The sequence below is a fragment of the Carassius gibelio genome, chromosome B23 (genome assembly GCF_023724105.1).
Source record: "Carassius gibelio isolate Cgi1373 ecotype wild population from Czech Republic chromosome B23, carGib1.2-hapl.c, whole genome shotgun sequence".
Lineage (NCBI taxonomy): Eukaryota > Metazoa > Chordata > Actinopteri > Cypriniformes > Cyprinidae > Carassius > Carassius gibelio.
In genome coordinates this window covers 9,932,830-9,959,945 of record NC_068418.1, presented here as the reverse complement: position 1 = coordinate 9,959,945, position 27,116 = coordinate 9,932,830, and the positions used below count along the sequence as shown (strand labels likewise).

At 38.1% G+C, this 27,116-nt stretch overlaps 3 protein-coding genes across 10 annotated transcripts in view; 2 read left to right on the top strand and 1 right to left on the bottom strand.

Moving 5' to 3' along the window:
* Positions 1 to 3,750, top strand: part of LOC128011201 (protein NDRG3-like) — a 73,868-nt gene extending 70,118 nt beyond the window's left edge. For all 6 annotated transcript variants that reach the window (XM_052593371.1, XM_052593369.1, XM_052593367.1 and 3 more), the window contains one exon: positions 2,316 to 3,750. In XM_052593371.1, coding sequence (XP_052449331.1) covers positions 2,316 to 2,491 — 176 coding nt within the window. In that variant the 3' untranslated portion in view covers positions 2,492 to 3,750. The remainder of the gene's footprint in view (positions 1 to 2,315) is intronic.
* A 145-nt stretch (positions 3,751 to 3,895) lies between these two features.
* sla2b (Src like adaptor 2b) lies at positions 3,896 to 13,905 on the top strand. 2 transcript variants are annotated; one of them, XM_052593376.1, is made up of 8 exons: positions 3,896 to 6,834; positions 8,971 to 9,112; positions 10,024 to 10,123; positions 10,204 to 10,290; positions 10,600 to 10,703; positions 11,741 to 11,890; positions 12,373 to 12,502; positions 12,867 to 13,905. In XM_052593376.1, exons 2-8 carry the CDS (start codon positions 9,022 to 9,024, stop codon positions 12,997 to 12,999), a joined length of 795 nt encoding a protein of 264 aa, XP_052449336.1. In that variant the 5' UTR covers positions 3,896 to 6,834; positions 8,971 to 9,021; the 3' UTR covers positions 13,000 to 13,905. The 2 variants fall into 2 exon arrangements, with proteins under 2 accessions (XP_052449336.1, XP_052449334.1); XM_052593374.1 differs by having other exon boundaries at positions 12,370 to 12,502.
* Positions 13,906 to 15,045: 1,140 nt separating this feature from the next.
* Positions 15,046 to 25,105, bottom strand: exosc10 (exosome component 10). 2 transcript variants are annotated; one of them, XM_052593364.1, is made up of 25 exons: positions 24,937 to 25,105; positions 24,662 to 24,798; positions 23,966 to 24,089; positions 23,207 to 23,311; positions 22,928 to 23,081; positions 20,937 to 21,045; positions 20,743 to 20,818; positions 20,549 to 20,659; positions 20,322 to 20,465; positions 19,931 to 20,121; positions 19,687 to 19,843; positions 18,819 to 18,967; positions 18,695 to 18,745; positions 17,277 to 17,388; positions 17,124 to 17,171; positions 16,942 to 17,017; positions 16,742 to 16,854; positions 16,469 to 16,564; positions 16,322 to 16,390; positions 16,116 to 16,209; positions 15,954 to 16,027; positions 15,631 to 15,862; positions 15,491 to 15,552; positions 15,326 to 15,393; positions 15,046 to 15,225 (listed from the first exon to the last, which is right to left on the bottom strand). In XM_052593364.1, the coding sequence occupies exons 1-25, from the start codon at positions 25,057 to 25,059 to the stop codon at positions 15,195 to 15,197; spliced, it is 2,706 nt and encodes a 901-aa protein (XP_052449324.1). In that variant the 5' UTR covers positions 25,060 to 25,105; the 3' UTR covers positions 15,046 to 15,194. The 2 variants fall into 2 exon arrangements, with proteins under 2 accessions (XP_052449324.1, XP_052449326.1); XM_052593366.1 differs by having other exon boundaries at positions 16,469 to 16,561; positions 24,937 to 25,103.
* Between the last annotated feature and the right edge of the window lie 2,011 nt (positions 25,106 to 27,116).

The following is a 27,116-nucleotide window of genomic DNA, read 5'->3' as shown; positions in this document are numbered from 1 at the left end:
CAGAACAAATAAACGCATGTGCCATTTTGTGGTGGCACTTTGGAGACTAATACCTGGCAACAGGGTAAACAGCTGCCACTCTGATGATGCAATTGTATCATAGATAACATTGAAAACATTGCCTTGGCGCCAATTGAAATACACGGGACAATCATGCCGACGAGTTGCTGTATCGTTTTCTGTACCTCCAATAAACTAACAAATTATGAATTGAAGTTCTACATCCTTCCTAATAAACATACAAAACTGGAAAAGATGACAAAATGGCTACAAGCAATAAGTTGTGAGGATGATCAAGGGAAGTTGTGGAATCCCAAGACTAATGTGTTTGTGTGCAGTCGGCATTCATCACAGGCAGGCTATATTAACATCGTGTTCATTATTAACGTTATCAAAACTGTGTAAGGTTGTTTCAGAAAGTGGCATGCATATATAATTAGCCTTATCATTCTACCTGAAGTAAAACTATGTAACGTTAGCCTAGTGTCGAACATAAACTCGCATGAAAACGCGTCCGCTAAGAGGTGTAGTCTACGTGATACGCCATATACCTAGTAGACCTAGTAGACGTAGACCAAGGATTTCCATATACCCACTTAAAAAAGCATGAGGATACGTAACAACTAGGTTTTGTGTCTGAACTTTTACACTTTCATTCATAAATTACCCCGTCTGTGTTTGCGAAGCGATTGAATCGCGGAATCCAGTCACAAACTGAATGTCACAGAATTTGGCTATTTTTGAATGAATACATCTACAATAGGGCTGTAAAATGAATCAAATATCGATATGGACTACTGTATATGAATATTAAAGTTAAAAGAGACTACGATTGTTCTACGCGTCTCTGGGAATGAGCGCTCAATATGTGCATTTTTGTCATTCAAATACACGCGATGTTCACTGTGTTTTCCCCCACGCCGACTCCGCCCTCACCACACCCCCAACTTTGACTAGATGCCGACTGTATGTATGGTTTAGAACCGAAAACTACTGTGTGAACACATCAGTGGGTGCAGGGGAAGGGGGATCAATCTAACTCTGGATCAGACCAAGACCTGAACCAAGTGAAAGCATCCCAATAGTGTTATTTCGGAGATATTTCTGTAATGTGAATAAAAAAATGTACATACAACTAGTGTAGTTTAGTTAATAAAAAAAAAATAACTTTGAGACGGTACTTTTATAACAGTACTTAACAGTATAATAATTAACAGTACTCTTTGGTGAATCAAATAAATGCATCATGAATAAAATAAGCAAGTTAGCTCTTTCCCTGTCAGCATTTTTGAAAAAAAATTGCCAGATACCACCTGCATTTTTGATGATTTTTACTTCAATTTCATGACCCCCAGAATACATTGTTGTATAAATATATATGAAGAAGTCTACTTTTAAACTAAATCAGTTTTATTTTAACTTTGAGACTTCTTTTTTCATCAACACTTGAATGTAGCTATGTCTCATAAAAAAAAAAAAAATTGAGCAAAAGGCTGAGATAATCAAATTTTTATCAAAAACTACATCTGGATCACATTCAGTAAAATGATCAAAGCAAAGACGCAGTGGATGGCTTCCGTCAGCACTCTCAAAGCTTGCACAGACCTTTACCGCTTCCTGGATTGATATTTTACTCTGAAACATTTGGCCGTTTACATTTATATTCTGTGTTTTGTTGACAATCGCATTATTTTTCATATGCTTATACTTGTATAGGAGATCACTCATTTCTGTTTTCCTCGCCTGTGTTTTTGATTGAGACAATTCTAGACTCAATCAGGAGATGCGTAATGGCGCAATCGAGTATATAAAAGCGAAAACAGTAAATTCTGTGTTTGGCAGGGAAAGAGTTAATGGTTTGAATCAGTCTGAAACATATGAAACAAATTCTCTCTCTGTGGCAGTATTTAATTTAATGACCTTTTATGCATAAACCTCAGAATTTAGAATTTGATTATATTTGTCTCAATCCATTTTGCATCAAATCTCAGTCAATGGTGTGCATACTTTCAGAAGTATGTGAATTGGGATTCAGCTTACTATTCTCATGACCCATAAGCCAAACTGCCACCATCATTCAGTCAGTCCAGCTTTGTGCTGGAGTCGCTCAGTTTGAGGAGACTTCATTATTCTCCCTCTCCTGCATCTTCATATGTTTGGATCCGAATGCTGAGAGTGCAAAACTGGCTATCCTGTGAAGCACATACCCCTCACTCAGGATTGTCCCAACAGTCATGCCTCAGTCAAAACAGCAGCAGCAGCATTATTGCGTACATGTTTTCACCTCCATTCGATTTCTCTCTTGTCTCTCTCAGTGCCCACTGCCAGTATGACCCGATTGGCTCGATCTCGCACTCACTCTGCCTCCAGCATGGGTTCGGCAGACAGCTCACGCAGCCGCACACATACCAGTTCACAGATGGAGGGCGCCACCGGCGGCCCTGTCTACGACAACCAAAACAGACCGCAAACCATGGAGGTGTCCTGCTAAAGCACCCAGAACAAGCCACCATTTGATCTGGGATCATCTGCTTGTTGAACCTCTGCTCCTCAGGCGGCCTTCTGTATACTTTGGGGTTTTGTTTCCACTCCGTCTTTGTCTTTCATTCCTTTTTTTTCCTCTTGTGGCCAGGAAGAGCTGGTCTAATGAAGGGATGCATTATTTGATGTCTAGTAAACCATGTATTTTACATATTGGAATATTTTTCCACTGCATGCAAGCATACTAATCTTTTTGCTGATGTTTTTACCTTGAATTTGATTGGCTTAGTACTTTACTACTCCATTCTTTTATATGTGTCATCCATTGGAGATTAATTTTCACTCTCGATATGCTTCTCGTGTGTATATTTTGCTGGAGGCTGTTATTTATTGAACATTTTGGAGGGTATTCTCGTCTGTATTCGTCCCCTCTCTTACTCTCTGTAAGGTCTTCCTGCCCCTTGTGTTTACTACAGAGATGACCAAACTAATTTATTTCTTCTTCCTTTAATTGTTTCTTCAGTGCTTAATTTTCTAGACTGATTTCTGGCTCTTTTAGAGGGTTTCTACTGCTCTTACTTTGTCATTGGCTATTATTGTATGATTTTATTGGACTATCTGCTATTCGTAGCCTTTCTAGGATAAAATCTACTGATTAGCATGTCCCTATTTAAAGTGTACAATAGACATTTATATTAGTATTAATTATCTTAAGATATTTCTTCAAATGGTTAATTCAATTTGATTGAATTTAATCAATCAGATTCTGTTTACTTGGAGAGTTTTAGACCAGAAACCCCTAATAACCAATACTCTGCTTAGATTTGCACTTAAGTTCTTGTAAATGATTTTTCACAGCCTGTGCTTGGGAGATCAACTAAACCAAAACCACCAGTTACTGAAGCTAAGATCTGTAGCCTGTTCAGATAACAGTTGTATTTACCATAGCGGTATAAAACAGCATGATTCCTCTAAAGGCACTGTACACTAGTAACTGGTAAATGATCGGCATGCTTTTGGCTTAAGACTCTTCATTCTTTGATGTTCCAGTAACCTCTGTTAGTTTCTGTAGTTTAGTTGTTCTTGGTCTTTATTATTTCAGTGGATGGCAATTCCCTGTTGATTGCTGACTGTACCACTGCCTTGAGTGAGTTTGGGATAATTCCTTGTGCTTTGTCCTCCAAGCATTTAGAGGGTGCTGTACTGCATACTGTCTGCTGAGTGTATTGATTTGTACGAATATTGAAATAAAGTAGTTGTAAATTAAAATGGTATCTGTCTTTATTTGGTAAGTTGATATTTAGGCAAGACTCTTCATGGGTAGTGTACGTTTTGGATAAGATTTGTGAAATTTTATGTTTGTGAATGCACATGATGCATTTAAAAGTTGTATGCAATTTTTAGTCTTTCTAGAATAAAATCTACTAATTAACATGTCCCTATCTTAAGTGTACTATGAACTTTTATATAAGTATTAATTATTTTAAGAGATTTCTTCAAATGGTTAATTCAGTTCAATTGAATTTAATCAATCAGATTCTGTCTACATGGAGTTTTAGACCAGAAACCCCTAATAACCAATACTCTGCTTAGATTTGCACTTAAGTTCATGTAAATGATTTTTCACAGCCTGTGCTTGGGAGATCAACTAAACCAAAACCACCAGTTACTGAAGCTAAGATCTGTAGCCTGTTCAGATAACAGTTGTATTTGCTTAAATTTACAGAACATAAATCTGAACTGTGACTTTTTTTTTTTTCTCTACACTGTTCCTGTAGCTCAAGTGGTACAGCATTGCTTTAGCAAGCGTAAGGTTGGGGGTTTGAATCCCAGGGAACACATGTTAGGAAAAATTGTTAGACTGAATGCAATGTAAGTCACTTTGGATAAAAGCGTTTGCTAAATGCATAAATTAATACACTGGGGATTTTGGATATTTTTTCACTCCATTAATCAAAAATACAGTGGGGTAAAAAGAGACAAAAAAAGTAATATTGAAAATATTATTTTAGGAATAAAGTCTAACATCTGGGGAATCTTATATGAACACTTTATCTGATTATAAAACTGAAAAGACTTGAAGACTGAAGGTGGAAAAAAAAAACTTTTAGAATTGCCTGAAAAACCACTTCATATCTTCTTTTGTGTTCTGTGAAAGAAAGTCATACTAGTTGTGAAATGACATGAGATTGAGAAAATAACAGCGAGTTAATTTTGGGTGCATGCCTTTGAGGAGATGAGAGAATGAAGATAACAGTCAAAGAATACTAAATCATGTTTTGGGGCCAATAAAACCTTAACTAATATAATTGTACCTCAAGGAAAAACAAAGTATAATGTGACCCAAAAAGCACTTCATGCACTGGTATTCAGCTGATCAACATGCAATTCTGTGCACTACACATCACAGTTTTTCTGTCACCTCAGCCAGCTGTGAAAGTTTCCGATCAAAAGCAAGCCTAAAGGTTGTATCGATTGCATGTGGTCCGAGATGACAGATCTGAAAGCTATTTATAGAAACTGTGGCATACGCAGTACTTAACACAACATTGACCTCAGTAGAAAGGATCAGTCGATAAGAGATTTGTGTCGTCTTTCCATCTGATGTGCAAAATCATTCAAATAGATCAAACACAACTTACATGTTTGTCATTTTCACTTACCGTACAGACTTGCTGATTTGCTTCTTGTCTGAAATTGGCACATGGTGAACTTTTGTAACCTGGTAGGAAGACGGCCTACTTTCGAGTATAATTAACTCAGTCCATTTGTCATGGGAATAAGCACTGGAACATCTTCAGTGATATCACTTTAACAAACACCATTTTCAAATAAAAACAGCAAACATTTTATGCATTTGGGCCATTCATTTAAATGGCAATGGTGTTTTGGGGGCCTGAAAGTGCAAAGTTTTGAAAACTGGTTTTAAACTGCAAGATTCTGCGAATTTGTAAAAACTGTCGCATGTGCATTCATAGTATGTGTACAGTCTATAGGTATGTGTGCTGCTGGGCTGTCAAATAATAAATAGAATTTTTAATATTCATCAAATTTAAAATAAAAACCCACACTGATAAGACTGCCTTAATGCACACTTAAATTCGAATGCAAAAACACACTGCATTTGAGTTTTAGGTGTGCGTTAAGGCAGCCTTATCAGTGGCGCATGGGATGCGATGTAAGTGTCATTTCATTTTAATGTTTATGTTAGTGTATCCAGTTGAACCCACTAGATAATGCGCTGCTGTATTGTTCATTTAAAATATTTCATGAGGAAAAGATCTTGTTTACTGAAAACAAACCAAGCCGCTCTCACAGAACGCATATTTTGCCCCAAACTGAAATTATGGCTTTTAAATTTGAATACATTGCTAATATTTAAGTACAAAATTCCAATTTAGTTTTTTAGCCATTTTGACAGCCCTAGTGTGCAGGTGTGTAGTGTTTCGTTACAGTGACATCGGCATGCATGCATAATACAGCGCTTTTAGAAATTTTCACGGATCCATGTGAATGGGGATCATTTTAACGGCATTGCGGTCTGTACGCAAATATTTTCAAAAACAAAAAGAAACGTTTTTTTCTGTGTTTTTTTTTCCCCTGTCATTGTTGCGTAAACGTACCTTAACATGCAAAATTCTGTGAAACGGTGCAAATTGTGCATCTGTCTTTTTTTGTGTATGTTTGTTTGTTTTTTGCAACCAGAGTTTAAAATGTAAATGAGCTCTCATGATTTGTAACAAGACTTGTTTTGCAGCCATACCAGGATCTGATCTGATGATTTAGTTTCCATGGCAGTTATTGCTGTGGCAATTGGTTTTAATGCGTTTGGGAATATGTGAAATTAAAACTAGCACTAGACAGTTTCTGAACCTTTCTGAAACCTTCCTGAAATTTCTGAAGCTGCTTCCGTTGGCGTCTGTATTACTGCATCAGTGAGCCCATGACATCATGACATCTCCACTAACATCTGTGTTGTGTATTAGTACAGTTTGAGCTTTCAAAACACCTTCTCCAGTCTGTTCTCTCTGTCAGGCATCTGTGCGTCAGCAAAGGAGTGACAGTTAGACCTGTTCGTCACAGGAAACTACAAGTAAATAAAGCTGCCTGCCTCTGTGTGCAATGCTAAAGCACTGACACGACCACAACAGCATCCCGCAGTGACACTTCACCTGAAACTGAGCTCAACTTCTCAGCTCCTCAAGAAAACAAGCCTTTGATCTTTACAGAAATCACTTCAAATAGTTGTCGAACTTGGCTATCGGAGTTTTCAGGCTGTTGCACGTTCATGAGCAGATAAGGATTGTGCGTACAACTAAGGATTGTCATCATTGCTAGCCTGAGGACCATGAGGTGAGTAAGAGACTTTGTCAAAAAAATAATTTGCAGAGTGCTGTGAGCTTTTATACATTTCGGAGGTTTATCAAAAGATCCTTGCACAATATTGTAATACAAAGCAATGTTTAATGTTCACATGTGAATATATAATATTTATAGTAATTAGAATACTATTTGTGGTTGGGATAAAGACTTGCAACGATTTTAACATCTACTTCGGGAAAATATTTTAAAATACTGTGTCTGAAAGTATATATGTGTGTGTAATGTTAAAACAAGGAGCTCTCAACTTCAAAGTCGTAATCTTGAATCTTGAATCAAAGTCAGAATCAGCTTGAAAAGCGTGCGCTTGCTTCAAAGGCCTTTCAAAGACGTTTTTGTTGTGAAATGTGTCTGCTATGATTATTAAAATGTGTTTGGTATGAAACTTTCAAACAACTTTTCTAGCAACAAGTTTATAATTCAGACTTGAGAACACTTAAAGGCGTATTAAATAGCTTAAGAATTGAGAAAAAGACATTCAGTCCCCTAGTCGCAACAGGAAGTTAGTAAACTTGCTCTAATCTCTGACCAAATGTGCCTTATCTCTAACACAGAGAAAGAAAATGTTGGTGGCGAAACCATTTTTACTCAGAAATTGCAAGTACATTTCACAAACGATTTCAAAGAAACAGCAAGTAACACTGGATTAAAATTTTGAAGTAGAAGTACTGATATCCTGTAAAATGTACTCCAATAATCTACAACTATCTCTAATAATCTACATGTTGTTTTTGTATTTTTTTAAATAAAAGTGCACCTATGAAATATAACGTTAAACATTATTGAGAACATTATTGATCTTTAAATGGCTTTCGTTTAGCTGTGGGTTTGTTAGTTTGCGTGTGATCGAGCCTGAATGATGTAGCCGTGTTCATATGTAGCACATTTTAATCAGTTGCGCATGAATTATTTTGGTATCCGGGGTATGAGGTCTGTAATTTGGACCTGGAGACCCTGATAACCTAGTGAGACCCATCTGTGTTTCCAACTGACCATCTGCTCCATAATAATCTCATATAGCTGTGGGGCCAGTGCCACTGCATTACAATATGATAAGGAATAATGTCCCTCTGAGATCACTAATGAATACTAATCGAACATTAAGCTTATGACAGTGTTGAAATCATAGCCTTGGAGACATCGTGTGTGTATATTGCATGTAACTTATTAATAGCAGCTATTACAGGGTTATTACAATGTAATAGTGTTATTACAATGTAATAACATGCAATAAGATTATAGATTCAGAGATACTAAAGAAGGTAGATATATGTCTTGAGGCTATTTTAGCACATGAAAAAAACATTACGCTTAACTCTGAGATCACTAATGAATACTAATCGAACATTAGGCTTATGACAGTGTTGAAATCATTGCCTTGGAGACATCGTGTGTGTATATTGCATGTAACTTATTAATAGCAGCTATTACAGGGTTATTACAATGTAATAGTGTTATTACAATGTAATAACATGCAATAAGATTATAGATTCAGAAATACTAAAGAAGGTAGATATATGTCTTGGTGCTATTTTAGCACATGAAAAAACCATTACGCATAAATGTTCTTGGAAAATATGTAGCTTGTTTTGATCAGACTATCAAGTCATCAAACCAGCTGATTTCCTTTAAAATGTTTACAGTGATCATATTTCATATCGACCCCGTGGGAAGGCAATGGAAGACTCCAGAGTCATATGAGAATATGAGTCACATTATATAATGGTTTTTCATCGAAGCTAGTAATATTTGACCTGTTATTTGCATACTGAATCATTTTGATCTGTTGATTTTGCTCTATATGTCTATTACTCAGGCGCACGTGTGCTGCTTAAATAACTGCGGCTTATACTGCTGTGATGTAACAGCATGATAGAAAATAGTAGAATGTTCTCAGCGTTTTACCAGATCTATTTTTAGAACGGCAACTCCTTTTTTTACCCAAGGTAAATAAGTGCGTGATACTGAAAGTGCGGATGGAAAGTTTTTCATCAAAGTACACAAGTGGTTTGTCAGCATCCTTCCTCCTCATGGTCAAAGTGTGACAACAGAAAGCCCTGGCATGATCAAACTCTACATCAGATTTGATAGGTTTTTTATTATTTTTAGATTGTGGTTCCCATCAGCACTGTGTGCCTGAACTCTCCAGAGCAGTCGGCCATGGGCAGTCGTCCCAGTAAAGACCCGCGTGGATCCAGCGCACATGCTCTTCTCTTGGACACGGAGGAAAGCACTGAACCCCTGACCATGGGTGAGTTCAGCACTTTATATCTGCACACGGTAATTTTAGAAATACAGAACTAATCGCAAAGAAGTCTTATAGTGAAGCTCATCCAGATGTGCGTATGGATTCACTAGCAATGTTTTATTGACTTTTTATTGGCTTTACTAGCACTCATACTTAAGAATTTAATCTGAAGGATAATCTGTAAAAATACCTTGTTAAATGTATTGTTAAAAAATTGACAGCTGAGTTTGCCAGAATTTCACTGTCAAAAATATGACTTGGGTATTATTATTAGTTCTTAGGTATTACAGAATAATACTCGTACAGTTTATAGACCAGCACAGGGTCAAACATGCATGATAAAAAATAAATCAAATTTATAATGTAGAAACCATTGCTAGATTAATAAAATATTTGTTTTAAAACTAAAATATAACGGTGTTATCAATAACTAAAACTGAAACCATAAAAGCGATCCATGGAATGAAATACACATTTTCATTTGGTTTGTGCGCTAAAATAACTCCAACTAAATAATAAAACTAGATGGATAATTAAAAAGACACTAATAAAGAATAAAAAAAAGCTCAAACTTAATTACTTTTAACTAAAATTAAAATGCTAAATCTAATTCAAAGTCCATTTAGTGGTTTTCCACCATCAACTGTAAGGTGGCTCATATTTTAACTTACCAAAAATATTAATAATAAAACATATACTGTTAAATTATGTGCATTAAAACTAAATTAAATGATAAATCATCGGGTTTTTTTTTTTTTTCATTTTACAATTGCACATGTAATTTTCACTATAAATGTTAAGACAACTTTTTTTTAATTGCATTTTTAATCCTGTGGCTTGTTGAGGAGCTCTCTTTGTGTATTATAACATGCTAATGCAGCTGGCCTCAAGGTGATGTTGTGATCTGTGTGCAGACAGCGGTAGATTCGTGGTGGTGTCCCTGTACGACTATCCGTCTAGAGGACCGGGTGACTGCGCCATCAGAGTAGGAGAGAGACTCAACATTTTGTCAGAGTAAGTGTACTGCTGTTGCACAGTGGCCCCTCATCATAGCCTGATCGGCTGATTATCTGATGATATAACGTGTGTTACAGTGAGGGAGAGTGGTGGAAAGTCAGTTCATCAGCCACAGGAAATGAGAGCTACATCCCCAGCAATTACACTGCCAAAGTGTACAACAGGTGAGCTTTGAAAGCGCCTCTTTCTATTGGTTTAGAGTGTGCGTACAGTACATGATGACATCACACCCACGGTCAGGTGGTCTGGTGGAGTGTGTTCCATAAGTGACATCACCGTTATTCCTCCAGAGGCGGTGATGAAGACAGTTTTAGTTTCTGTAGAGTGGGCTCACGGGGACATACTGTACCCACAATGACCCTGCTGATCACTCACTCATCACATGATGCTCTGACTCTACCTACTACTTTTCCCTCAGCTCTGTCACTCATCTGTGTGTGTGTGTGTGTGTGTGTGTGTGTGTGTGTGTACAGGTGGCAGTTTGTGGGTCTCAGCAAACAGAAAGCAGAGGAACTGCTGATGCTCCCCCATAATCAGCCCGGATCCTTCCTTATCAGAGAGAGCGAGACCTACCCAGGTACCTGTCTGCTAATGCTAGTTACATTGCTAGAATTATTGTTTTTCTATGAGTTGCTAAGCCACTTTTCACAGCTATTGGCAACAAATTGCTGTGATTAATCTAATTATTAAATCGAATAATCGTTGATTTTAGAAACACTTAAGTATAGGGAACAATTCTCAATGTTAACTACTTGATTTTATTAGCATGCCTTTTTTAGTGCTTATAAAGCACATATTGTGCATGACCACATTCTACATCCCAACACCTAAACTTAACCTCTACCTTACTAACTATTAATAAGCAGCAAAATAGGAGTTTTTTTAAGGCAAAAGTCATTGTTAATAGATTATTAAAGGCACAATATGTAAGTAATAAAATATCCAAACTCTGCTTGCACACTGGGGTTATATATTTCATGCAGTTGTATATTTGTTATCCCAAACGTTCCCAAGGATTTGTAAATCCAGAGAAATTCCAGTTTTTGTCAGTGATGTAATATCCCTATCCTCAGTTTTCCGCTTGTAGAACCGATGTCAACACACACACAAATCCTTTATGGCAGTCGTCAATAAAACTAAAAGGAAATTAAAAGTGTTGACCACAGCATTAAATTTAGATCAGTTTTTACAGTGCTGTGCATTATAACCAATCACACACAAGTGTGTTGAGCTCATGAATGCAATGGCCAATCGGAGGCATCCAGATGAGTTTTTGTTTGGTGCACATGCTTGCTGACTGAATTCAGCTCTCAAGCGGATTCTCTAATCGTGGACAACAAAGTGCAGATGTATATGTGATGTAAGAGATTCATTGACCGCTTTACTGATTATAAGAGGAGTTTTTGGAGAGTGTTTAAACTCGTGCTAGGCTGAAGTCTTTGCTTACATCCGCTGTAATTTATTCTCAGTTTGAATAACGGTGGAAAGAACAGACGAGTTATAGCAATCACATAGCAGCATTTCAGAAACCTAAATAACTACATAGCAACACCCAGGGAACAACCCAGAACGAACCAGTTTGTATTGATGTATACGTGTGTGTTTTTTCCTCAGGTAACCACACTCTGTCAGTGCGTAGGAGCAGCTCACAAGAACGCGCTTCAGTCAAACACTACCGCATCAGCTGCATCGAGAACGGCTGGGTCTACATCTCTCCTGGACTCACCTTCAGGACACTCTCAGACCTGGTTGCACACTATTCAGGTACACACACACACACACACAGATACAGCAGTAACTCATTACTGGCACCCAGTGATTGCGTGTGATGTTGCTGGCTTTGTGCTTGATGCTAATGAGATGCATGTTACTGACTAATAGATTTGAGGAAATGTTTAAATCATGTAGAGAGGTGGATGCCATGCCAGTTCCTATAAAAAAAATAAGTTTTATTCTAGATCATTTTCAGTGGTGGAATAAATAATTTGCTATGAATAGGGTAATTCTACAGCTGACACACTTTATGCTCAATCCAGTGTCAGTTGTCAAAGACCACTGGTGTATCATCAGAAACCAAACAAATGAAGTTGATTATGTAGTGCACTGTCAAAAGATGTTAAAAGTACTGGCAACCACCCAAAACTCATTAGCTACCACACAGCAACATGTTAAACATATTTTGGTTGAACGTGCAGAAATGAGTGCGTGTTGTGGGCGGAGTTTAATTGTGAACTGTCCCTCAGAAGTTTCGGACGGGCTTTGCTGTACTCTGGGGGAGCCATGCTTCATCATTGGATCCAACAACGTTCCTGTGGTAACCGGCCCGCCTCCGATTGCCGTGAAGAGGCCTACTATAAACTGGAAAGATGTTGACAGGTGCGTCAAATGCCAATGAAGAGACTTTCAACACGTCACCCAATATGAAAATTTGCTCATCATTTACTTACCCTCAAGTTGTTCCAAACCTGAATGAGTTTTTTCCCCCCATCTGTTTAAAACAAAATATATTTTGAAGATAGTTGCCATTGACTTCCAAACTATGAAAGTCATTGGCTACCATCCAATGTTTAGTTGCATTCTTCAAAATAGCTTTTGTGTTCAACAGAATTAAGGAATGCGTACAGGTTTGGAACAACTTGAGGGTGAGAAAAGGACAGATTTTGGTGAACTCTCTCTTTAATGAAACACTTAGACTTCTCAAAAACTAGTTGAGCAGTTTCTAAACGAGTTTTCTTCACAGCTCCATGATCTTCGGGCAGAGCAAAGAGGGTGCAGAGGAGTCGGTGGTGAGCGAAGGCCTGAAGGAGGCCATTAACTCGTACCTCTACATGACGGAGGAATGTGAGGACTGCAGTCAGCTGTGGGACACATGAGTAGAAGACTGACGTCAAACCTGGAGGACGAGTGTTTGAATGACTTTGGACTCTTGATGCCGTGATATGGGATAAAACACTTCACAGAAACCTAAAAAACTTTTTTTTCCGTGACCCGGATGCGGAAAATTAACCAAAACGCATCTTAGCGTCTTTTTTCATGCGTGAATTTCTGCGTAAAAACTGTTTGAGCGAAAGTGGCGTCGGATGAAGTTCCCAGACGCACGCACTGACTCATTGCTGTTCTTCCAGAGTGGGTGCTAGAGACAAAGATGTCACAGTTTCCTGTGTGGACGCGCTCCTGGCGGACATAAAAGAGAAAACGACTGAAGGAAAGAACGACAGAGGAGTGTGCGAGTGGGAGGGGGAACACAACTGGGTGGCACACACATCCATTTCCACTCCACACACACTTACTGGAAATGTATCAGTCGAGCTTAATACAAATGTGATTGAAAGAAGCTTCAAAGAAGTTTGATGTCATTTTTTTTTTTTGAAAATTCCGAACAAAATTCATATTTATGACTTGGAACATAAATGTTGTGTGACTTTGTAAATCTATACTGTTGCTTAAAGAGACGATAAAGACCCAAAAATGAAAACTGTCATTCCAAACCTGTTTGAGTTTCTTCTGTGGAACACAAAAGATGATCTTGTGAAGAAAGCTGATTACCAAACGGTTTCAGTTCCCATTGATTTTAATTGTCTGGTTTAAAAATATAATGGAAGTCGATGGGAATTGCAGTAGTTTGGCTATCAACATTCTTTAAAAGATGATCTTTGGTGTTCAAAGTCATACAGGTTTGGTCATTTTAAGGGGAGAATTATCAACAGTCATTACTAATGGTCTCTTGTGACTTATGGACATCAGTTATGTTCTTTTAAATAAACTTGAGAAAAAACAAGGCCACTTTGTATTTCTAGAAGCTGACAAAAGCATCTTGAATGAGGTGTTTCCTGTCAGTATTTGCACCTATTGTTTAGAGGAGAACCACAGTCTTGAGCAGCAGGAAGTGAAGGGTTGTGCATGTCTGCGTGTGGTCTGCTCTCAGTGTGCAGGGGCATGTTCATACCAGCTACGTTCTTCAACAACCTTAGTGTAGCACTGAGTCGTCAAAAGATATGGCTTTAGCTATTAAAAATGAGAATTGATTTGAGAAGTTCAAGGATTTCTATCAGTTACATCAAACCACAGTTTCTCCTCCACACAACTTTGATGACATAACTTTGAACTAAAGATTTACATTTTATATAATCTTGCCAGGCAGACGTTTGATGATAAAGGCAGAGCTGTTATTCTGCGGTGCCATCCAAAGGCTGTGTATGTACTGCAGAAAAAAATACTATACAGTTCCAATAAAAGCGTTTAGACACGAATGTCTTTAAGATATATTATCAAACCAAGAAATGTTCCAAAGAAGGTTGGCACAAGCACACTTTAATGTCTCAAAGTGTTGTAGGTTTCGGTCATAAAAACTTGGAAATCAACAGATTGCACCCCTTTCGCTCATCTTGGGGTTTATAAAAGTGAAGGCATGCCTCAACGGAAAAACGTAGGCTATTGTCAGTAAAAGTGCCAAGATATATATCAAAAAAATAATAATAATTTGAAGTTTAGCCTACCTGTTGAGAATAAACGTAGTAAGTTCATCGCATCGATTGAAACTAACACATTGGTGAATTCCACCATTTTGCAAAAACACTTTCTTTTTTTCCTGATGTTTGTCTGTTTCATCAAGTCTTTGCATTTTGGCTTTAGCTCATCTTATTTTTTCAACACCGTCTAAACTCACCGTCTAGCTCTGGCTGAGCTAGCAACATTAGCATGCAAATCATATCATTGCATTCGGACGGAATCGAGCGATTGGACGAACCCTGACACAGATCACTTCAATTCATGAACGCTATCAGGACGCGAAGAGAGTTTCTACCAGTAGAACAAAAAATATCTCTGGAAACTACACGTCTTCCCTACCTTGTAATTTGCAAAGAAAAAAAAAATTCTAAACATCCAAGCTTCAAATAAAAACTTAATTTAATGAAAAATGTTTTTAAAATCTCATTTTAATGATGGATCAAATACCACAAATTAATGTGTACGAGCACAGTCATGACAAATAATTCAGTCTGCAAATAATATCAGTGTTACAAAGAACGCTTTTTAAAAGGAAAACAAATCCATTAGTTGAAGACTTCTATCTCTTGGGCCAGTTGTGACGAAACCCTCTGCAAACAGAAATAACAAATAGTTTTTTTGTTTTGTTGTTATCCAGCAATGATTTATTTCTTGATTCTATCTGTGTGTGTGTGTGTGTGTGTGTGTTACCTGTCAGATTTGTCAGGGACATAAGACATGCTCCTGCCTCCCACAGCGTTTTTCTTTGGTCCTTTTTTCTGAAAATTAAAGTTCGCAAAAACTCAGAGATCCTGCACAGCTTAATCTGAGATGTGTGTGAGAGTCAACACTTGTAGATTGAAAACAGGTGAATACCTTCTGCTTGGGTCCACGTGCTTGTCTGTTTGGATCAAACTGTGAACTCTCTTTTGATTTGCCTGTGTGGATAAAACACAAGCCATGAAGACTGAACCAACAGGAAAAACACACGAGAGAACAGAAGGCAGGTGCCTTACCATCAAATACTTTAAAACTTGACTGGCTGTAGTCAAAAGGTTTAAAGTCTTGTTCGGGAACTTCCGGCTCTTGAGCTTTTTTCTGTTTCTTTTTTTTCTGAGCAGGTTTTGTCGACTGATCGGCCACAGGTGTCTCACTAGCAGTCTTTGAGACTTTCATTTTTGGTTTGAGACTGTCTTCACCAGCATCACTGGCAGCTCGCTCTCTTTTCTGCCCAGCCTGCTTTGCTTCCTAAGAACACAAGAGCAACAAAACCTGTTAGTGTAAAAGCAAGAGAAGCAAACACCGCTTGTAAAGTGTGTGTGAGCCGGCTCTTCCTCACCGCTACTTGCTCCCGGACAGTGTGAACGTTTTGCAGCGACTCCTGGTAGCTCAGTTTGGCTTTCTTTCGTTCCTCTGAAAGACCAATACAGACATTTCAGCACAAACTAATCACCTCAGAGTTAGCAGACTACACCGAGTTTCTACAGAACGGTGTTTGCACCTTGAGCTTTCTTGGCCTGTTCTTTCGCCTGCTGTTTCTCCTGCGCCTCCTTCTGCTGCTGCTCAATACTCTGTAACTTCCACCGGTTATGAATCTGTAATAAACAACAAAATTAGTCAATATAATTATGTATCTATTACTTTTCTCTCTACATAATGGAACATTATTATTATTATTCATAAAGGTATGTAAAAAAGAAAGTATACCTCATAAATCTTTGAAGAGGGGTCATACTTGGCATTCTTGGAAATGTGAATGTCCTTTGATGGTAAATACTGAAAACGAGTGTTAGTGAATGAGTATGTATGCAGTACAGCTTGGCAAAAGGCATGAACTAAACTGAAGTACTGTACCATTCTGAAGGGGTTCTCAAAGGACCCCATGATGCTGTGAGCTTTTTGTTGTGCCACAGTCAGATGAGCAGGAGCTGCCTCCTCCTCGTCGTCCTTCTCAAATACAAGTGACAAAAAAACATCCTCAACTCACACAAGCGCTCCCAAAACAAACTGACGAGTGATACATTACACACATTTACAGATCAAACTTCTGCTAGAGGTTATAATGCATGCAGACACACATGCTGAACAAGAGACTAGTGTTTCTGAATTTCTTCTCAAATGTCCTACCGCGAAGAGGCTGATTTTTGCTGAAGCTATCAGGCCGTGCAAGGCCTTTTCCTCTTGGTTCATGCTTTCATCCTCCTCCTCTGAAAACAGCACTCCCGGTTTGGTTGGAGTTTCTAGATTTGTGGAGAAAATGTCGATTGGTGGTTTCAAAATAACACAAATCACTCAAATCACGAGGTCTTCATAATATCTAGACCTACCGAAAGAGGAGAGGTCCAGGAAATCACTTTCAGACGAGCGGGAGGTGTCATGCGGTCCGAATAAAATCGTCTGTGGCTAGGATACAACAGCAAGAGGGGCAGTTAGAAATAAACACTAACATAGCTGCTTCTTCTACCTGTTTGGATCCTCAGAAAACAACGCTGAAGATCAGTCAACACACCTTTCTTTTAGGGGTCATCGATTTCCTCTTTTCAGCAAGTACCTCTGCCTAAAAAGAGAGAGTGTTCAAATTCATGGTCTAGAATTTCATCTTACAAACTGAAGTGAAACAAGCCGAGTCTATGAGTTACACAGTGTTTGTCTGAGCGCACACCTTGAGTAAAGGGGTCTCTCGAGCCTGTTTGAGCAGCTGATGAAGCTCATTGATCTGCTGGCGCACTAGAGGTGGAGTGGGGTTACAGCACGCGATGATGCCCTGAGGCTCCCTAGAGAGGGGACAACACCACATTTATTCAGCCTTCAAAAGAATACAACATTTCAATAATAGAAATGCACTAGTCCAGTCAAACTAAGCAGACCAAACTTAAGTCCACTTTCATTCTAAGATGCGAGTATAGGAGAGCATAAGTCTAAGTGGACATCCATGACATGTGGAGTCCCACAAGGCTCAATTCTTGCACCGCTCTTGTTTAGCCTGTATATGCTTCCACTAAGTCAAATAATGAGAAAGAACCAAATTCACAGCTATGCTGATGATACCCAGATTTACCTAGCCTTATCTCCAAATGACTACAGCCCCACTGACTCCCTCTGCCAATGCATTGATGAAATTAATAGTTGGATGTGCCAGAATTATCTTCAGTTAAATAAGGAAAAAACTGAAGTCATTGCATTTGAAAACAAAGATGAAGATTTCAAGGTGAATGTGACTCTAGGGGTCATTCAAATAAAAATCAAGTCAGGAATCTTGGTGTGATTCTGGAGACAGACCTTAGTCAAAGCAGTAACTAAATCAGCATACTATCATTTAAAAAACATCGCAAGAATTAGATGTTTTGTTTCCAGTCAAGACTTGGAGAAACTGGTTCATGCCTTTATCACCTGCAGGGTGGACTATTGTAATGGGCTCCTCACTGGCCTTCCCAAAAAGACCATTAGACAGCTGCAGCTCATCCAGAACGCTGCTGCCAGGATTTTGACTAGAACCAGAAAATCTGAGCATATCACACCAGTCCTCAGGTCCTTACACTGGCTTCCAGTTACATTTAGGATTGATTTTGAAATACTTTTACTCGTATATAAGTCACTCAATGACCTAGGACCGAAATATATTGCAGATATGTTCACTGAATATAAACCTAACAAAGCACTCAGATCACTAGGCTCAAAACTCATCTGTTTAGCTGTTTAGCTCAGATCACTAGACTCAAAACTCATCTGTTTAGCTGTGCATTTATTGAATGAGCACTGTGCTATGTCCGAACAGATTTTACTATATTTTCACTGTATTTATTTTTATGTAAAATCATTTTCTGTTTTTAAATGTTTTAAAATTGCTTGTTTTATTTTTGTTATTATTTTTCTTCATGATTATTTTACTTTCTTTTATGTAAAGCACTTTGAATTACCATTGTGTATGAAATGTGCTATATAAATAAACTTGCCTTGCCTAAGAGTTAAGAAATGTGAAAATGCTCACAAAAACCTAAATTACATTCAATTAGTTTAGTTTCAAGAAAGCAAAAGGCCTCACACGTGCGCAACTTTAAATGAAAATGTAATTCTTCTTACTTTGGAAGCTCATCGGCGATCTTCATCATCATGTGGTTGGGTAAGATATATCTGTGGAGGAACAACACTCATGAATCCCAGCAGCTACACAGTAACCCGTCTACTATCTGTGAGCGGACGTTACCCAGTGCTCTCATCCTCCTCTCGTCCCAGTTTATCTCTCCAGGCGTACAGCAGTCTGAAGGCCGCCAGCTGCTGTGTGTTGAAGCTCTTCTTCTGCTTGCGGTACAGCTCCATGTACGAGTCCTCCGTAAAAATAGGCTTCACGTATTTCTAGAGAAAGAGAAAGACGAGAGGGGCGTAGAAATATTCAGAACTTCATTTGAAACACTTAATCACTATATTAAGCTGGTTTCTTTAATAGATTCAGTTGAACTGATTCAAAGTCATTACCACAACAAAATAAATATATCGTTTTATAGTTTCTGTGCATTTGGGGTGTTAATTTAATTAATTAATTAATTAACAATTCCTCTAATTCTCGTATGCTCTTTAAAACTTTTCCCTCCCTCCCTTGTCCTCCTACACGCCCTCCTTCATGTTGACTGTTTATCAATTTGCACTGGCTACCAATAGCACTTCGCATACAATTCAAGGCATTAATGTTTGCCTACAAAACCACTGAATGCATTACTTCAGAGTTATGTGCCTCTAGAAGCTTTATTGTACCATCCCAAAGAAGCACAAACTCACTTCCACAGACTTTTACATTAAATGTTCCCTTCTGGTGGAATGACCTGCCCAACTCAATCTAGGCAGCTCAGTCTTTAGCCATCTTCAAGAATTGGCTAAAAACCCATCTCTTCCATCTTTATTTGACCCTCTAACTCTGTATCAGGCTAAGAGACTTATTATATACCTTGTGTATCATTGCTCTTTTGTCATTTTTGATTGCTTCCATTGCCTTCATTTGTGAGTTGCATTGGATAAAAGCATCTGCTAAATGACTGAATGTAATTGTAATATGTTGGTATGAAGAAAGCAGTCCATACCTTGAGCGACAGGTCTCTGCTTTTATCCCAGACTTGCTGAATGAGGGTGGGTTTGCCGTTGCCTGTATCATACAGGTCAGTCCGGACTCGATCGTACACGTACAGCAGATAGTGAGTGTCTGCCTGAGCGTACTTCAACATCTCATCCGGCAACGGTCTACAGACACACAACACACACACTAGTATTACCACAATGACTGTTACAGCTATCAGACAAACAGAATGTATTGAGCGTTGGGCTTACCGTATCCTCCAGTCTGCCAGCTGGTAGCGTTTATCAGAGTTCACACTGCAGTAGACTTTCAGGAGATGGTCGAGGGAGTTTCGGCCGAGGTTTAGGCAGCGTGCAGCATGATGGGTGTCGAACATGTTGACCACATAAAGACCAAAGTCCTTCTGTAGCCACTCGATGTCAGAGTCGGCCCCGTGAAACACCTGCAGGAGCGACATGTGAGGCATGCACCAAACAACATGAACCACAGCAATCATCACATGGCATTCACAGCACACTTAATATCCATAATGTGACCTTTTATCAATGAATTAAAATATGGTTTCATTTAGTTTCATACACACACACGCACAAATCCAAGTGGGTAAATCTATTAGAGGAGCATAGTATTAAAGTCGGTCACCTTCACGATGGCAGGGTCGGTGAAAGTCTCGTTTAAGATGTACATTTGACTGCGTAGCTCCAGCGTGTCTATGATGAAATCCTCCTCTCGTGTGGATATCTGCATCAGACACGTGATTCCCAGAAAGCTTCTGTAGGAGTGATGCTGTAGACAGAGAATTGGTGCGGATTGAACACCTAAAGTGATACACGACAACTAAACAGCATGACAAGTTGAATCCGTCATACCTCCAGGTCCACAGCGAACTCCGACACCTTGGCTAGCTTCTCGTTCAGAGCGACAAGCTCATCTAAAGTGTTGATGAACTGACAAGAGCACTCGGCAAGAGGTTTATACATCTAAAACACAAAGAAAATGCCTCAATGATTGAAAACACTCATCACAGTTCCTGAAAATAAAACCGGATGATCAAGACATTCACCTGGACGTCAGGTTTACACTTCAGACTCTCCGGCATGACCAGATGATCCAATTCATATTGATAAGGGTGAGAAAACCTGGAAAACAGCATTACAGTCCATTTAAAACAAGACTCATTAAACACTGATGTCAAGTAACTAGCAAACACACAATGGAGCTCTTTAAACGGGATGAATCACATTAGTCTGGTCTTACATGTCGTCCACATGCTCCTGAGTTCTCTGCTGATGGATGAAATCAGCCAGCGCAGCAGGAACATCCAGATCCTCCGGTCGCTCCTTACGGATGTGTTTGTTGGCAAAATCTAGGCATACATATTAGAATTTGAACACATTACTATTTAATGGAATTGTTATGTAATATTAAAAATCTTTGAACTACCATTTAAAATTTTTATTTAATGCATGTTATTTATCTTTTTAAAACAATATCAGTATTTAACACAAATTATTTAAACTAATTTGAATAACATCAAAAAAAATTATATTATTTTTACATTTTTTATTAGCACTGGCCAACAATTTATGTTAATTGCATCCAAAATAAGTTTTTGTTTATATAATGCGTGTGTATGTGTGTGTGTATATATATATATATATATATATATATATATATATATATATATATATATATATATATATAAAAGAGAGATACATACAGTATAAATTTTGAAACCATTTACATGTATATATTTATATAGAGAGAGAGAGAGACATGCCGGTATTCGGTAATGCGATATATTACGGTAATGAATATGCACGATATTGTTATCGTGGTCACTTCTAAATACCGTGATTAATTATATATTACAAATTATTCTGGATTTCTAATGCATTTTAAGAAAACTATTCCCATCAACTGGTCAAAATGCACAACACTACTGTATGTGGAGTGAGTGCTCTGATGTAAACAAGCAAGATTGAGAAGCACATGAGGAACATGTGAGACGAGCTGAATGAAAGCACATTCACTCTCTGACAGCAGATGGCGCTAAACTGCAGAAAATGCAGTCTTTACCCTGGAATCCCCATAAATAAAGCAGCTGCTACTTTCTGAAGCATGTTTAAAGAATTTTAAATAGCCATTCAGATTTGTGTATTTGCTATAATGTTCATCACAGAGCCAAATAATTAAATATTTAGACTTAACAGGCTATTTAATTTTAAACTTTTTTTTTTCATTTTGATCCAGAGTACAGCATGCTCTAGAGTTTTGATTCTCTTTTGTTAATTTACATTTTACATTAAGGCTTCATTAGTTAAGATTAGTTCATTCATTAGTTAACATAAACTGCCAATGGAAAATTCTTCTTAATATTCATTAATCTTAGGTAATCCGATATATAATAACACGTTGTTAAAGTTGCAGCTGTTATTTAATGAATGTAGCTATTGCTCATTGTGAATGTTAATAGTTAACTAATGTGATCTTATTGTAAAGTGATACAGACTGCTCTTTATAGTTCTTTTGTATATTTTTCTGTATTGCTTTATTGTATTTAAATGTTCAGTTATTTTTGTTATAAAAAGGTTATTTAACCTGTTATACTGTATTATGGCCACTTTTTGAAACTAAACTTCAAAACCATGATAATATCGTATACTGTGATAAAAGCATTAGCAATTAATCACAACAGGGAAATATGATACCGCCATATCCCTAATATATATATATATATATATATATATATATATATATATATAGAGAGAGAGAGAGAGAGAGAGAGAGAGAGAGAGAGAGAGAGAGAGAGAGAGAGAGAGAGAGAGAGAGACTGTACTTATACTAAATGTTAGCAATATGAATATTATCAACAGTGCTGTCAAATTATTAATTTAATCATGATTAAATCGCATCCAAAATAAAAGTTTTTGTTTACATTATGTGTGTGTGTGTGTGTGTGTACGGTTTATATTTATTATGTACATATAAAAGTTTAAAATTTTTATACATTTATACATTCATTCTTATATTTTATATTATATATAAATATATTTCAAACAACATTTTTCTTAAATATATACACATGCATGTGTTTGTATTTATATATAAATAAATAAATATACACACATTATGTAAACAAAAACTTTTAGTTTGGATGCGATGAATCGTTTGACAGCACTAATTACAAAGACCGTGAACATCAGAATAAAGCGATGTTATCACTGATGGTTTCTCAACACACTCACATGTGGGCAGAGGCTTAACTGCATTGGGTTTGATGAAAATCTTGGAGACAAACGGAGTGTTGCTGTTGTCCACTTTCTCCTTGAACTTGAGCTGTGGCCGCTGAATGTTTTTAGCATGTAGAAGGTGAAAGGTCTCATCCCTGCGCTCTCCTCCCTGCAAGGAGAAGAAAAGCTGCCATCATGCCGGGACGGGCTCCTCTATGACCAGCCAGACTTTATCAAAACATGTGATCAAGTTAAACTAATCTTCCTCCAACAAGGATGAGCTGAGAGACGAACCCTGCGGTTCCAGCTGGACACCACGATTTTTGGCGGCTGATATCCTGCAGGCATCACCGGCTGCTGTGTGCGGCTCACACCGGACGCCTCGTCCAGGAGGATGCCCTGAACACACATCACACGGCATTTAACAGGGTTACACGTGACAGGACAGAAGAGAGACTTGCAGCGCGAGAATAAAAGAATTGAGACCTTTTCACCTTTTGTGAATCCTACAGACATGACAAAATTACTTCAAATGGTTGCCCACACCAAGAATGAGAACTATACAGACTATGCATCCTCTCTATTAATAGCACACTCTGCTGTTATATTGCCTTGCTGCTTTAAATGCTCAAGTTTTTTTTAAAGCCAGGAGGATTGTGATTGGCTGTGAATGTGTTAACCACTCATCAACTGTGGTGTGGACTTCACTGTCCTCATACAACTAGAACGATTATTAAAACTTTGATAGCTACCGTTCTCACTCTTGGTGTGGATGGGCATGATGTACAGACATATACAGACAAGATCTGCAGGGGCTAGCTGCATAAACTTAGCCTCTATAGTTAATACAGTGTCTGAAGAACCAGTTTGAGCAACTAGCAGTTAAACAAGGGGTAATCGGTCTTAGATTTTGGATTCAGCTACATTTTTATGTAACCAAGTTTCCACCTTGAGTCTTAGAGCAAAATTAGATGGCTAACTTTTAAGACTAGTCTAAACCTTTTATGCCACCGGTCCCTGAAGCATGAATGTGTCCCAGTGCAAGCCTCGTACCACTTTCTCAAGGATGGCATCGTTTGAGTCCACCACCAGGTCAAACCTGTCCTCCAGCCCGGTCAGTCTGTTCCTGTCTCTCATGTGAGACCGACAGCCATGATACTGCATGATCTGACTCATACTGTGAGAGAAACACACACAGAGAGAAGCCTCCAGTTAATGAACACTAATACTAGAATAAACATCATAAAGCATTTATTCATGTTTCATTCGTGCAATGTCTGGGAGGACAAACAGAAGTTATGTTTCTATCGCAGAACTTTTATTTCTGTTAATAGTCCTATAAAAGAAAAAACAGATCTGATAGAAAGTTTATCCAGTATGATATCATTGGAATAAGTATATTGTGTTCTTATAGACTGAATAGATTTGTATATCCCAGATAAGCATCTATTCATGAATATAAATTGTAGAATTATCTTATATTATGAATTATTCTGGGCCTATTGTGAGCTAGCGTGCATCTAGGCATGTGTTATGTTTGATTTCTAGAAGAACATTCAGGTTAGGACTGCTTAACTAACAGGGGTTTCTTTTTAGTCATGTATATTTAATAACTTAAAACCTTTTTAGGACCAAGTAAAGAAAATCTAATAAACACAATGTGTTGGATTAGAAGATAGATAGATATATGCGTGCGTGTGTGTGTGTGTGTGTGTGTGTCGCAGCAGTGCTGTAGTAAGTGTGTTTCACCAGTGTAAGAGCTGGTCTCCCTGTGAGGCGCAGAACTGCTGGAAGGAAGGGAAGCTGCGGTACAGATCAAACTCATCTCCGGCTGCTGGAAGAGCTGCAGACGCTTTCGTGGCAGAGACCACCGCTCCCAGACCGTGCTGTCAAACACAAACCAGCGAAAAGATAGCGTTACATTAACATCTCGAGCGTAACTGCGCGTGCACACATGGCCGCTATGTGTTACAGCTAGTTACAGCGCTGACGCCCACATTCACACATTCAAACGATCCACCGACCTTGACAAATGCGTCGACATCCTTAAAACCCGGACAAAACTCCGATTCCTCCTCTGTTTCTTCACATGGTGAAGAAAGATCACTCTGTTTAACAACAGCAGCACTACTCGAGGAGGCAGCCATATTGGAAACATTAAATCGCGAAGATGGCAGCCTCGCGAGAATAGCTCTTCTTCTGTGTCAGCACGTGTGTCGACGTCAGACAATACCGCCACCTGGAGGACAGATGTGTGAGAAGCCCACGGAGCAACTCCGACTCGTGGACATAATAAAGGCATCATTTTGTTGAAAAGTACCTCTAAAGGGGTCTGACATGGGGGCATATGTTGACACGAAAAAGCGACCTATACTGATTTAGATATTAATGAATTAAAAGAGATAATTGTGCATAATCAATCTTAGCATCGAGTGAAAATGGTAGGTTAATCATAAAGGCAGGTTGTAATGTGCTGCTTGTAATGTCCTCCAGTGCTCTGCACACACTGCTCTGATATTTACATCACTCCAGTGTGTTATTGTGTACATAGACAGTAAAAGAAATTGAAATGAGATTGTGTACAGTCTCATTGGGGTGTTGATGAGGACCAAAGAGACGCCAAACTCTCCTGAAGTAAGAGCACGTCTCTTTATTGTGTGTCTGGAAGAAATGTCTTTTAGACATTCACAAGCACTAAAAAACACTAAAAACATTTGTTTTGCTTTTGGAGCAGGAAAGGTTGTCTTGTGGAACCCATTCGCATTCCTGCATTATATTTAAATAAATTAAATTAAATTAATGTATGCATTTATCAGACGCGTTTATCCAAAGCAACTTACAGTGCATTCAGGCTAACATTTTTTGCATGAAGAACATGTGTTCTTCATATTTGTAATGTATAGATATAGACAGGTCTGGGCAATATAAGCTTCCTTTATAAAATTATAACAAAAGTTTAATAAAAGGTCAATATAATGTTTATGCACTATGCAAATAAAAACCAGTCACACTGGTGCCAATGCCGTTTGAGAAACATTAAAGCTATTGTCAAATGTGGATTTCTAAGAGGCATAACATGTCATATTAATTTGTGAAATGTTTACCTGTTTGGTTCAAACACTGTCATCTGAGGATTATAAAACCCACAATTAACTCTGGTTTCTTTAACTTTCACTCAACCAAAGAAAGAAATAATAATTTGACATCAAAAACTGCTAGCAATTTTCACAAATATTTACAAAGAAATGGCAAGTAACATTGGCAAGTCTCAATGTGAAACGTACGCTAAAGATCTTTTATTTACAATTTTGAAAAATTATTTTTCACAGTGTACCCTACAGGAAAAGCCCCTGGTGGCGCTGTAGACCTAACCCAGATTTAAGATATCCTTATTTTGTACGTTTTAATGGTGAAATATGTTTTTTTATGTTAAAATATGGTCTTTTCTACCTGCAAAATAAGCAGAGACTAAACATTTGGGACTATCTCTCTTTCCAAACAGTAGGAGATTGTCTGGGAATCTTTTATTCTATCAGTATTTTTGCAATTCCATCTAGTGGCAGTAGAGGCATCAAAATAACACTTTTAATTCAAACTTTATTAATGATTTGGGTGTGATCTTTTCTAAATAAATGGTTTGTTATTCTTCTTTACCATCAAAGTTGACAATTCTACAGCAAGACTTTTCAACATATACCGACGAGTTCAGCGTTAGCATCATACCCAGGTATAATGATTTAAAAGTAGAAGTGTTTATTAATTAAAAATAGCATGTTACACATTAGTTAGGGACATTTCCTTCACTGTTCATGATCTATTATACACTATTGTTCAAAAGAGTTTGAAAGAATAAAGTACATAAAGGCCCTGTTTTTCTATTCAACCTCCAGAGATGGTCTTGAGGTCGCCATTGTCTACTTCTGTAACAGATACCACCCCAAAACTACACCTCTGCGCTCTCTGGCTGTCAAGTGTCCAGACATCAGTACCTATTTAGCCGGGACTAAGAAGGTGCAGCAGGATTTGGCCTGGCCAGGGGTCCTGAAACGCTTCTTCTCTGACAAACCTGAAACAGTTGCTCAGATTCGGGCCACTTTCGCTGGACTTTACACCCTGGACGTGTTAGAGGAGCAACATTTTTAACTGGGTGCTGAATCCTGCTTGAGGAGATACCCTACAATTAGATTTACAATTAACTCTAATG

Bases quoted from the DNA above. Each gene is read 5' to 3' on its own strand.
- sla2b (XM_052593374.1), top strand. From the start codon at position 9,022: ATGGGCAGTCGTCCCAGTAAAGACCCGCGTGGATCCAGCGCACATGCT. The intron at 9,113-10,023 runs GTGAGTTCAGCA...ATCTGTGTGCAG, and splicing joins CACTGAACCCCTGACCATGG to ACAGCGGTAGATTCGTGGTG. The intron at 10,704-11,740 runs GTACCTGTCTGC...TTTTTTCCTCAG, and splicing joins AGAGAGCGAGACCTACCCAG to GTAACCACACTCTGTCAGTG.
- exosc10 (XM_052593364.1), bottom strand. From the start codon at position 25,059: ATGGCTGCCTCCTCGAGTAGTGCTGCTGTTGTTAAACAGAGTGATCTT. The intron at 24,799-24,936 runs GTCGGTGGATCG...TGTGTTTGACAG, and splicing joins ATGTCGACGCATTTGTCAAG to CACGGTCTGGGAGCGGTGGT. The intron at 15,394-15,490 runs GTATTCACCTGT...TTTAATTTTCAG, and splicing joins CACGTGGACCCAAGCAGAAG to AAAAAAGGACCAAAGAAAAA.